Source organism: Musa acuminata, chromosome BXJ3-9, assembly GCF_036884655.1.
Source record: "Musa acuminata AAA Group cultivar baxijiao chromosome BXJ3-9, Cavendish_Baxijiao_AAA, whole genome shotgun sequence".
Classification (NCBI taxonomy): Eukaryota; Viridiplantae; Streptophyta; class Magnoliopsida; order Zingiberales; family Musaceae; genus Musa; species Musa acuminata.
Window position 1 is genome coordinate 9,106,761 of NC_088357.1, and position 12,076 is coordinate 9,118,836.

Below are 12,076 nucleotides of genomic sequence, written 5' to 3' on the forward strand. Positions count from 1 at the left end.
TTAAAGTTTTAATTAGTTATTAAATAATAGTTATTAAGAATTATAATGAATTCTTGTAACCCATCGTAGCGTTAAGTCATAGACTTTTGGCATAAAATAATAAGTTTACATTTGACAATCACAATCAAGCATGTCTCTCGATAATGATGTGATAAAACTCGATCATAAAACAATTCTCCAGATAAAATATTTTCAGGTGATCTAATTGGGCCATAAAGTATTTTCGGGTAACAAGCCAATCGAACTCATCATAAAATATTCCTCACATGTCTCCCGATAAAAAAGTATTTTTGGGTAACAAGGCAATCAAACTCGATCATAAAATATTCCTAATCGAATTTAACCATAATGAGTCCATTAATAATGACTTCGTTGGATCACAATACAGCCTACTATTAAGTTAGTATCCCTTGATGACAGCATAGTTAAATCCAACCACTGATTCAGATCACAAAACAAACAAATTTGGCCATAACTACAATTGACTTAGTGAAAGTCAACCAAGTACATACCAACCGACGTGAAGTCAGTGCATCCATACATACAATAGATGACGTGATCAAATAGTCCGCCAAATAAGACGTCGTGTCTCAAACCAATCTATGTAAAAATCCGATGGGGGTAAATGATATGGGGGCTTCGGCATGTATGTAGGTAATTTGATATCATATCATATCCATCCGTGTACCTTACCTGATCGGCATGATGACCAAGTAATGATCCTATAGGGATGATGACTCATCAATGATGATGACACTGATAGAGTGGTTTATTCGATAAGAATGATAGCTAGCTGCCCGCCCCTTACATTTTAAGCAATGTTAGAACCGCCTCCTCCTGATTTCAACATGAGTAGTCTTGCAGTACGATCGCCTTCATTTTAAGCAAGAAGGATTATAGATTAAGAAATGCCTCATGGATATTGATGAAAGCACATCAATCTACTCCTGCTATATCTGGTTTCCATGTTGAAAGGGAAACCAATCTCAGGAAAGAAAAAAAAAAGAAAAGAATATATAACTGGAGTCGAGTTATATTAGACTTAGGCAGTCAGCTCGCCATCAGAATAATCTGGGAAGGTGATACACTTGAAGACTTTGCATTTTGAGCACAAAACATAACCAACCTGCAAGAAGACAAAAGGTCATAGGTCCTCCGTTTACTTGTGTATTCAATTTGAACTTTCGGATTGATTCAAGTATCATGATGTTTAATTCGCAATTATCAAGATACTACTTAAACAAATGCTTTCAAGAACTTACAGCTTTGCATGTTGGGCAACGGCGGTAGATTCGATTGTTTTCAGCCTTCACATTGTTCTTCTTGCCTTTACAGAAGTCACAAAGCAGCCATCCTCTGCCATTGCAGGGTTCACACAGAATTCTGAATTCCTAATTCATAGTTTAATAGCCAGTATTATACGATGACCAAGATGATACACTTGTAAGGTGAAAATTTGGGTTATGGAGATATTTGTGGTCTTACTGAACAACCATAGAAAAAACAAAAGGATAAGGAACAGAAACTCAAAAGAAAAGAAAGGATGTGGAAAAAAAAAAAATGCATGATGACATTATAGCCTTCTCTCTGAAGTATGATGTAAGCAAGGATCATTGAATTGCTAATCCAAGATGCTATTCTCTATGATGAAGAAATATCTTGAACAAGGACAATAAAAAGAATTCCCAAGAACGTTTTTTCCTATACACAATCTTTCACCCCATCTCACTACAAGTCATCTTGAAACGCATGGTCTAAAATGTTCGTCTTGTTAAAGGAATTACAGTAAAGGAGTTGTCTTGTTAAAGGAATTATAGTAAAGGAGTTTTAAGTAACCAAATTGTTCTGATCCACGTGGAAGGTTCACATTGATACAAGGCAAGATTTACGTATTTGCATGAAAAGAATGTTTACTCCATAAGCAGTGTACTACATGCTTAACCTTTCTAACTCAAATGTGTTCCTTTTGACTTTGTGAGCCTTTAAACATAACCTATCTATGTATCATGAAGCTTCCTGCTTCTCTCATCGTTCAGCTTTGTTAATTGACTTCATATTGTTGCCTCCAAACAAATGCAAGCTTAGGTTTAAGCTCGGTATTGCTTTAATCTTCCATTCCTTTCTACTGAGTCTAGGTTTAGTTCTTCCATAAATCTCGCATTTTTGCAGATTTTAAAAGTCAAGTGAACATATCATTTGGGTCAATTTTGAGTTGTAATAGTTACCTAAGAAACAGGGAACAATTTAACAGAACTAGAACCCAACTAGCAGTTGTAACTGCAGAATAAATAATGGTCAAGGACTACCTATACCATCTCAATCCATCAGGCTTAACTTCCACAGAGTAAAAATCTCCATGGACTAATAAACCTAAAGGAAGAACTCTGGAAAAAGTCATGGATTGTTTTCGTCCAAAGAGCTCACAGATGATTAAGTATGGTTTGGGTTGCTTGTAGCAATTCAAAGTCAGTGGTCAAAGAAGAGATAGAGAAAGACCTAAAGACAACTTTATAATGGAAAATATTTGATGGCTCTTAATATGACTAGTAGCCATCAACATATATACATATATGTATATATATATGTATATATACATATATATATATATACATATACATATAACATATATATATACATATATATATGTATATATACATATACATATATATATGTATATATACATATACATATATATATGTATATATACATATACATATATATATGTATATATATATATATATATGTATATATATATTTATATATGTATATATATATATATAACCAACATTGTGGCAAGTTCTTGGTATGCTAAAAGAACCAAAACTCAACTCCAACAACATCTTGTCATGCTTTCAGCTACAACCCAATCTTGTGAAGTTGTCAAATGAATATAGATATTTAACACAGGATACATACCTAAAGAACTGCTATAGGAAATATGGAGGAGAAGAAAAACAAAGAAAGAGGAACAATAATAAAATGGCAGGAACATGAACGTATGGTATGTAATTGCCAAATGAATTTGTTGCACTCTTTTCCAATTTATAATCCATAAACAGAACATATATTGCATTCCATACTCCTAATTTTCTCAATAACAAAGTTAAAAACCATCAATTTGATCAATTAGAAACAGCCACTGCCAGCCTGTGTACAAATTCATGGAGAAAAAGAACTGACCTCTTCCTCCTCCTCCTCTGTCATATGTTCTTGTTCGGTTTTGGGGTTTTGCTCCAAGGGGGTGCAATTCACGGGAAGTAAGCATAGCTTCTTCATCTTCCCCTTCTTCCATGCAACAGCTACTGCTACAGCTGCCGATACTGAACCGACCGAAGAGGAACACTTGTGCAACCAATGGTGGAGAGTCATTGACTTGCTCGATATACATACTGCCATTGCTTCCTCTGTCTTTCTTCCCGTGGATGATGTTGTGGAGAGGAAAGGAGAGAAGACCGGAGAGGGAATAAGAGATCAGATGGGCCCCCACCAACAACAGCGATTCATCCACTAGAATCCTGGTACCTCAACTCAATCTGGAGCGGTCCATCGAACGGTCCAGATCGACGAACTCTGCCGATGGGAAGCTCCCGTGAGCGGTAAGTCCAGATCCCCCGCTGCCATCGCCGCCTTCCGCCACGACGACCCCCTTTTCTTGCTTTTGGTCTCGCCGCTTCTTTTCTCCGACGCGATTCCTATCCCACGCCGTCATCTTCGTCGACAACTTCCCGGTGGACCCGCGAAGCCTGGTCTTCGCTTCGCCTTCGCCGTCTGGCAATTCCGAGGGAGCGCCACGCTGGGGTCTCACGGCCTGGTCCTGCAGCGACGACGCTGCACCTACGCCGTGTAACCGGACAGCTACGCCAGGGAGAGCACCGTTAACCCGGTGGTGGCGGGCGGGCGAGGGCTCAATTCCGGTGACAAAGGCAACCCGGGTTATGGTGGGGATCAAACGGGTGCGACCGAGCAAAAGGCCACCGGAAGAATGGAGGGGATCGCATCACGCTCGGCGAAATGCCGCTGAGGCACATTATGAATGGAAACCGGTTGTGCGTGAAGGGTGGGAAGTCGGTGCGCTCTCCAAAAGCGTGTTATTGATGAATCTGGTAATCTTAAACGGATATATTCCTTATTCCCCTTCCTCTTGTGGTTGTTGGAATTGGTTAATGAAATCAAAGCGTTTGGCAATCTTGATGACCGGAACTGCAAATTAGTGAGAGGAAGAGAAGGCAGTGTAATCGAATTCTCTGCATATGGCCACAACTCCACCAATCAAAGACCTCGAAATACTACTGTTACATCATATATGGCAGAGTTCTGGCAATCGAAAAGTTACTTATATATATTATTGAATCTTAAAAAACTCTTCTTTTTTGGATTTTCTTGATAAGCGCCACCCATTTTCAGAATTTCTAAATAATATTTTTTTTTTATCTAATACCTTAAATAATGCAACCATCTACTTACATTTTTCCTCTCTTTTTTTTTTCTTATGAACTGATCCATATGATGAACTAGTCTAAATATTCTTATATTACATTATACTATTTTTAACAATGTAAAAAAAAACACTATACCATAGGAAAAAATATTATTAATATATTTTTATACAGTATTAAATATTCTGATATTATTAATATACTGCATTATAATATTTTTCCTGATGTTATTGAAAACACTACACAATATAAAAATACTATAACAAATACTGCAATCATCTGCCCCATTTTTTATCTTTCTTTTTTCTTATGAACCGATGAACTAGTCTAACTATAATATTTTTTATATTATATTATAATACTTTTAACAATATAAAAAACACTATACTAAGTAAAATGCCTATTATAATACTTCTATACCGTATTATAATAATTTTTTAATATCATTAAAAAAAAACACTATTATAATGTTAATGTACTGCATTACAATGTTCGTTATTGAAAACACCATGATGCAATGTCAAAATACTATAATCATTGTACTGTATAAAAATAATATACCTAAACCGATTCATCCTATACGATCTCTTCCAAAGATGAAACCTGTATATATAATATACAAGCGGCCAGGGGCCATGCTGCCCCCAGATGATCATATCCATCAAGCCATCACTTGTAATATGAGATCGGCAGGATTAACGCAGGATCATCCAGGAGAGCACTCTCCAAGGCCATTTCCTTCAAGTCAGCCGCCACCTCTCAAGAAAGAAGAGAAGCCATTAATTATATATACAACAAAGGCAAGAAACACTTCCTCTCACACTTTGGCAGAAGACTAGTTAAACCAAATTCAAAACACTCGGCAGCTGCAGCACCGACGAGGCCTGAGCCATGATATCGTGGTTTGTTCTTCCATATCTTGTTGCCATTGAAAATAAAGAAATATCATTAAGCATGTATAAGCTTTTCTTCTTTTTCAAAGGACAGTGGGACTCATCATATCAATATTACAACAGAGAATTTGCTACAGCAATGAGAACCAAGTCTCAACCAGAAATTCCATACAGCAATGAGAACCAAGTATATGTAGATACGTACCATGAACATGACACCTAGCTTCCGGGATTCTGCATTTTGCTTGCAGCAGCTGCGGCCAAAGCATCATCTGAATCCAATTGTACCTGTCCACCAAAGCAGGATGCATCAGATTTCAGATCGAGAAACGAAGCCAAGCCTAAGCTCCAGGTTGTCCTACCTGTTTTAGGAGTTTCATCAGAGCTTCCTGCAGCAATTTTTTTAGTTTATCACAGTGATCAACCATATGGCCAGAACTCCGCATCTCCTCTAGCTGACACCACAACCGTTCAATTGCTATGTATGGGAACCATGTCGCCGACATCTTTTTCCGATTGATTATATCAGCCGGTCTCTGAAAACCAATTGAAATTACAGTACATGTGCATAATTCAAGTAAACCACACACATCACATTGACAAGGTGGACTGATAATTCAAGGTAAAAATTGTACAAATTTCAAGGTATTGACAACAATGAAAAGTTACCAGAGATGAAAAAGAGTCTAGGTTTTCGAGTAACAAATTTGTAGCTTCAGCATGCCGGCCATAGTCCACATAGAGTCTGAACAAGGTGGCAGAGTCTGGTTCCTGGCCTGTCATGCCCCAAGATACCTTTCGTCCACCCTGATACATTCAGAAAAGTAGTCATAACAAGTGTATCCTAACTTCAAGACACCATACATGACAGAGAAGTGGAAAGAGCAACCAAGTGGCAAACATAAGTATTACCTTGAACATGTGAACCAACCAAAGAGGCAGCTCAATTTGAGGATCAGTATATAGCAATGTTTCAGCAACAGTAACTGGCAATCTTGGGTCCAATTTTCTGTACTTTTCCTGTTATTGCATAGAACCAATAAATTATAAGAAACTCATAAATGCGTACATTTTACTATATACATCCATATATTTATGCGCGAACATATGAATATCATTCTTGTTTCTTAGCTGGTTATATGGATCATTTCTTGCCATTTAGCTTCATTAACAGACAACATCTAGATGATCCCTAAGACCATCGAGTTCCTTGCATGATTTTGAAATAAATAAGCTTCGGCACCTGCACAAGCCGAAATTGACTTATCATCTTTACTGACGCAAACAGTGGTCATCAACCCATATCCAAACACTATATAGTCTTTCAAATTTTCCCCAAATTTTGGTATCTTTAACTGAACCAAATATGTTTTAGCTTCTCTTTTATCTCATAGAATCATCCATGTAAACAAGCAGCTCTCATCATCTTCTTGTAGGTGGTCCAGACAAAATGTTCTGTATAGGTTGTCTTGCTGGCTGTGACCTGATATAATTCGAGATCATAACATCATGTAACGCATGTAAAGGTAAAAGTCAGATGAGGCAAAAAGTTTAGCCATGGAATACTAGATTTTGTTAAGTCCAAATAAACAATCTTACACTTGAATACTATCTAATACTGAAGTTGGTATAGAAAACAATTAAATCCTATGATTAGAGAGGACTGGCTTATAACAGCAAGACAAATGAATTAATTATGATATGAGAGTGCATGTAATGCATAGAGCCTTCTGTATACTAACATAATTTCTTCAGCTTTGGTTAGGACTTCATTTTGGTTCGAACTTCATTTGGTTCCAATATTCATTGTTAACTATAAAAAGGTTCAAGAAGGATAGTCCCTGGTGCATTTTAGTCACATACAAGATAGAGTTCAAGTGTTTCCCACTGGTCATTTCCCTTGAACTTAGAAAAAACTGGGCTAGCAGTTTTCTTGCTGTCAGCAGGCGTTTCTTCCTCAGAATACGTCAATAGAAGATTATTTGTTTTCACATTGCTCCTGCAATAAACAAGTGCAAGACTTTAGAAATGTCTGTTCCCATTTGTTATTGCGAAGAAACAGCACTTCTATTCACATACTAAGATAAGAGAGAAAGGAGTGAGGTGCCCGCTTTTGACTTACCCCATGAATGCAGAACCAACTCTATTTGGACAGCATTTCTGTGAGAGAGCAACAAAAGCTTGCTCTAATTCCCTGTTACACATGTAGCTTTAGTTCAACAATTCTCAGAGAACTACAACTAGTTGGTAATAAGGACAAAAGATGAAACTATACCGTTTAAGTCCTGAACCCTTCCAAAAGTTGACAACTATGGTAAATGCCATGTCATATAAATTTTCTTCAATCAAAACATCCACAACATTTGAAAGCTTCTGTATTCCTGTAAGAGAAAAAGGAAGTCATAAATATTGTCAGGTATGACAGAAGTTGGATTTTCCACCAAGTCTATTAATGAAATGTAAAACTTGCTGGTGAAGTTGAACTACAACTGATATACTGAAAAGTTTGCCGACAAATAGCAGTATCTGCTACCTGGAAACTTCATTTTATTATTCACAAGAGAAAGCATATGATGTGCTGAAGTTATAATGTACTCCTTCTCCAGCATATCAATGTCAATCGAATAGTTGATTGCTGAAGACTCAGGGGCAAGACCACCAGCAACTGAAAGAAAAGAAGCTTCACATCATCCTTCATGTCATTTCCAAAGTGATGTGGACAATGAAATCGAACTGATATAATAGAACAGAAGTTACAGTTTTCTGCTGACACATTTCGAGGCTTTTTATTTGGTGAACCTTGATAATTGCTTAAGTCATTCCCATACTGAGATTCAATCCAAGCATAAGCATGATCAACCTGTTGCAGAGCATTAATTGCAGCGGACAAGGCATGTAACCTCTCTTGCAATACCGAAGAATCTTGGTGGTTTCCATTCGAGTTAGCTTCTTTCTTCAGCCTCACAGAATATTGAAACATATAACTAGCTGCCTTTCTCCAATTATTTCGATTAGCTTCAAAAGCATATAGTAGTTTGTAGGGATTTGGCTTTGCAAAAATATCTGAGCGCTCAGCCTGCAAAGTTTAATATATATTTCCAGGTCATTTGTGCGTAGTGAGTGAAAAAATAGACAAAAGTAAGCCCTGACAAAGACAAGGTTCAACCTTCCATACAAGCTCCTGTTCCACTTTTTCTATTAATCCCACAAACGGTAGTCCACCATCACATAGAACCTGTAAAAAAATAGAAACCATGCAATTTTAAAACAGAAGAAAAAGAATACCTAGTAATAGATATTTTAAGAGAATAAAGACTTGAACAGAATACAGAAACATAAAGGCATCAGATTGATATTATGGCCTATTTAACTTCAATCACAACAACGTGACCATATTCATTCAACACAGCTTAATGATTAAGCATAATATCAGAGGGAACACATTAAACACAAAAATTTTAGTTAAGGAGTTTCAAGATGGTAGATTCAACATGAGAAAGGCCGATGTCTTATGAAAAGGAAAAGTTATCACTACCCTAAGAAGTTCAGTACCAAGTAAAAATTGAATTTAGATTTTAGACAACCATGAATTTCATTGAGCAAATGAGAAGAAATGAAATCCCATACATCTGGTATGCGCACAGGCCACAACCATACTCCTTATATGGCCCATAAGACAATTGTAAGAGAGATCCTTAAAAAGGAATTTGATTTAATTACCCAGTGCGCTTTGCCGATTCAATCATACAAACCAGCAGAAATAAATTGACTAGTAGTAAATACTAAAACTTGGAGATCATTGAGAAGAAGATAGTCAGAAAGTGAAAGTAATATCAATGATCTAAAACGTCTATATAACTGCATCATGCAGGCGGTGCGATCTCAAAACATAGTCTGATTGCATACGTGGCCACAAGGTCTGCATACATGTGTATGTGGCCATATATACAACCACATACTGCCATGTGGCAGCACATGTACTTCAGTTTAAGCATGCACCATCATATGTGGTTTATTCTTCCTCCTCAGTAGTGTTATTTTTATTATCATGTTATTTTAGTAGTATAACCATCAATACAATATCTTAAACACAAGAAACTTTGTATTTATCTTATAAGTTATCACTTAAAATCATTCCCTATGTTACGGCTTATACTTGATTATATATTTAATATTTCAATATCTACATATAAGCTGTGTGGCACCTTGGCTGCTTGGATGCAACAACCACTATTAACATGGCAAAGAGATGTTCATTCATCAGCATGTATAACTTTTCACAATTCTTACAATTGATTTCTTTTGTCTGGAGGTCAAACTGTTGACAAAGAGATCCAAGGTAATTTCTAGACAATTCTAAGTAGAGCTTTTGAAAATATTTATGATTTTTTACATGGATCAGAAGGATTTGGCTATCAAACTCTCAAAGGAGGAACAACTGGATCGTATCTACATTCGTTTTACTATGCTTTCCACACTCACAGATTACCATTTTGGTAGAATCATTAAATGTCTAATAGGCCCTAGCTACAGTTGCATTATTAATCCTATAGGCAAGCTAATATACAAGTTACCTTAAATCATATACAAGTCACTGATTAATCAACTAGTGGACAATTATTTTACAAGAAAAGATATTTCATCAAATAAATAAGTTCTCATAATTATAAATTGGACTAAGGATGGTAAAAGTAAAATATTAGCAGTCAGCAAAAGAACACAAAGTTAGCATAAGAACATAAAGAGTTAAAAGAACCTTTGCTGCACGATTTTCGCAAAGAACTATAACAAAACGCCGAAAGCATATGTATTTGCTTTCCTCATCTGGATTTGAAATTATTGCACAATAGGCATCATGGTAATGCTTCAGGTCTAAAGTGAATTTGAAGACATTTGCCCATAATCGGCCACGAATTGTGGTTTCATTTTCAGTAAGGTCATTATCACTACTATTCAGGACTTCATCAACTTGTTCAAGAGCAGCCAGAGCAAACTGGCAAGCACCTTCACTCACACCATATTGCTCAAAAATTTGCATTGCCCATTGATAGTAATGAAGTCTCCATATTGCTGCTGATGCACATTCCTCTACAAAAGAAAGAAGTATTTAAACTAAATGAATTACAAATATTATGTATCAACATACTTATAAAATACAAGTTTACCAGGATGTTGGAAGCCAGTCTCAAACCGGAGGTTTTGCAGATATTTTGGTGCTTCCCGCCCAGATGCAGCTCTATGTCATGATACAAACAATCAATTACATATTCATGGAACTAAGAAATCACATTATACAGCATTTTAGCTTAAATCAAGATTTGACATACATGAAATGAGATACCATGGCAGCAGTGTGCAAGAAAAGCATGGCTTTAATGAAAGAGAGGAATTCAAATTGCTATGAGGAATACATGAAGCTCCAAAAGTTACAACCAACAAAAAGAATCAATAACTTATAACATCTAAAATACTTTAACAAAACAATATGGCAAAAAAAAAAACATCTCTAAAGGAACCTGAAGAGGACACCATAACTTCACTCAGCACACATTTATCTAATGCACTGCTGCATAATATAATTCTGTATAAATTAAAGAAAAGATTAGACACCTCAGAGATTGTGAAAGCACTCCATTAAAAAAATGCTATGCAATACCTCCACATGCTTGCCCTCCCTTACGCTCTACTTGTGTCTTTTTCCTTAGATGCATAGTTTGACCATAATGGTTGCATTATCGAAACCAAACTAAACGACAATGGTTGGGTCCAAGAAACCTAGTTCATTATAATTAAATTGCTATATCTAATTTACTAGTTTTTGTAAGTTTAAAAGATGAAGAAGCCATAATGCCCCAAAAATTTTTAAGATGAGTATTTATAACATATTATCAATTTATCCATAGACAAGAATTTTCTGTTTGTTTTTAAATTCAAGAAAAACTAAACAAGAAAACAGATCAATTTTTGTACACTAGAACTAAAAATTTAAAAAGGCCACCCATTGTCTAATAGAGTTTTGGCCTGGTTATTTTTGGAGATCTAAAACGTAAGATATCATGGCCAACGGCTCTACTATAGGCACTAGATAGAATGGATTAAATGCTTCAGCTGCAAGCATTCAGATATTCATGCATGTTTAGTTGCAACAAGTTAAATGATTTTGTTCATCTCCAAGAATTTGATGATGGACCACAAAGTTTGCAACATAAGTCTTCCACAAACAGATTTTTGTGAAATTGCAGCTCTTCATGTGTATTTCTTTGAGCTTTTCAAACTATCTATTACTGGATTAACCTTCAATCATCTTGCAGTTTTAAAATATATTAATCGTTATCCCATCGTTTAAACAAAACTAAATTAGGAATCTGACCCTCACTGTCCATGTCATTGAACATATATCTCAGCTATTGCTTTCAATAAATGTGCAGCTTCAATCTTCTTGCTGTCAACCGTAGGAAAGACTGATCTACATTTTTTTATTTTTGGATCTCTTACCATACTCTTAGAAGAAAAAAATGCTTGCATCAACATTTTCTTCTAGCAGATCATCAACTATAAACTTTGAGATCTAAATCTTTAGGTGCAGCATTTTCTGTTTGTTTATTTGTTGGGTACATGTATCATCACCTTGAATCATCCTCCATTGGTATAGCACAGTATATTATCTATGAAGCAAGACATGAACATAAGATGGACATTCTTACATGGCTAACATTAGAAAATATATTAGACTGAGTACGAAAAATA

At 36.0% G+C, this 12,076-nt stretch overlaps 2 protein-coding genes across 6 annotated transcripts in view; both read right to left on the reverse strand.

Moving 5' to 3' along the window:
• Window positions 1-442: 442 nt before the first annotated feature.
• On the reverse strand, window positions 443-4,231 carry LOC103997898 (uncharacterized). Of its 2 annotated transcripts, XM_065167514.1 has the most exons (4): window positions 3,181-4,231; window positions 1,263-1,391; window positions 1,022-1,126; window positions 443-873 (listed from the first exon to the last, which is right to left on the reverse strand). In XM_065167514.1, the coding sequence occupies exons 1-3, from the start codon at window positions 3,394-3,396 to the stop codon at window positions 1,043-1,045; spliced, it is 429 nt and encodes a 142-aa protein (XP_065023586.1). In that variant the 5' UTR covers window positions 3,397-4,231; the 3' UTR covers window positions 443-873; window positions 1,022-1,042. The 2 variants fall into 2 exon arrangements, with proteins under 2 accessions (XP_065023586.1, XP_065023585.1); XM_065167513.1 differs by having other exon boundaries at window positions 443-1,126; window positions 3,181-4,226.
• Window positions 4,232-4,895: 664 nt separating this feature from the next.
• LOC135583461 (nuclear pore complex protein NUP160-like) overlaps window positions 4,896-12,076 on the reverse strand; it is a 41,608-nt gene continuing 34,427 nt past the window's right edge. Inside the window, exons 16-28 of one of the 4 annotated variants that reach the window (XM_065168845.1) lie at window positions 10,495-10,565; window positions 10,086-10,417; window positions 8,496-8,564; window positions 8,087-8,405; window positions 7,863-7,994; window positions 7,605-7,710; window positions 7,452-7,523; window positions 7,193-7,328; window positions 6,242-6,349; window positions 5,999-6,136; window positions 5,692-5,865; window positions 5,535-5,617; window positions 4,896-5,354 (exon numbers count right to left, since the gene is read on the reverse strand). In XM_065168845.1, coding sequence (XP_065024917.1) covers window positions 5,549-5,617; window positions 5,692-5,865; window positions 5,999-6,136; window positions 6,242-6,349; window positions 7,193-7,328; window positions 7,452-7,523; window positions 7,605-7,710; window positions 7,863-7,994; window positions 8,087-8,405; window positions 8,496-8,564; window positions 10,086-10,417; window positions 10,495-10,565 — 1,726 coding nt within the window. In that variant the 3' untranslated portion in view covers window positions 4,896-5,354; window positions 5,535-5,548. The other 3 variants (XM_065168846.1, XM_065168844.1, XR_010501419.1) reach the window with 3 other exon arrangements.

Coding starts and splice junctions, on each gene's coding strand:
- LOC103997898 (XM_065167514.1), bottom strand. CDS start 3,396: ATGGCAGTATGTATATCGAGCAAGTCAATGACTCTCCACCATTGGTTG. Junction 1,392..3,180: donor CAGAGGAGGAGGAGGAAGAG/GTCAGTTCTTTT, acceptor ACTATGAATTAG/GAATTCAGAATTCTGTGTGA. Junction 1,127..1,262: donor GTTGCCCAACATGCAAAGCT/GTAAGTTCTTGA, acceptor GTCTTCTTGCAG/GTTGGTTATGTTTTGTGCTC.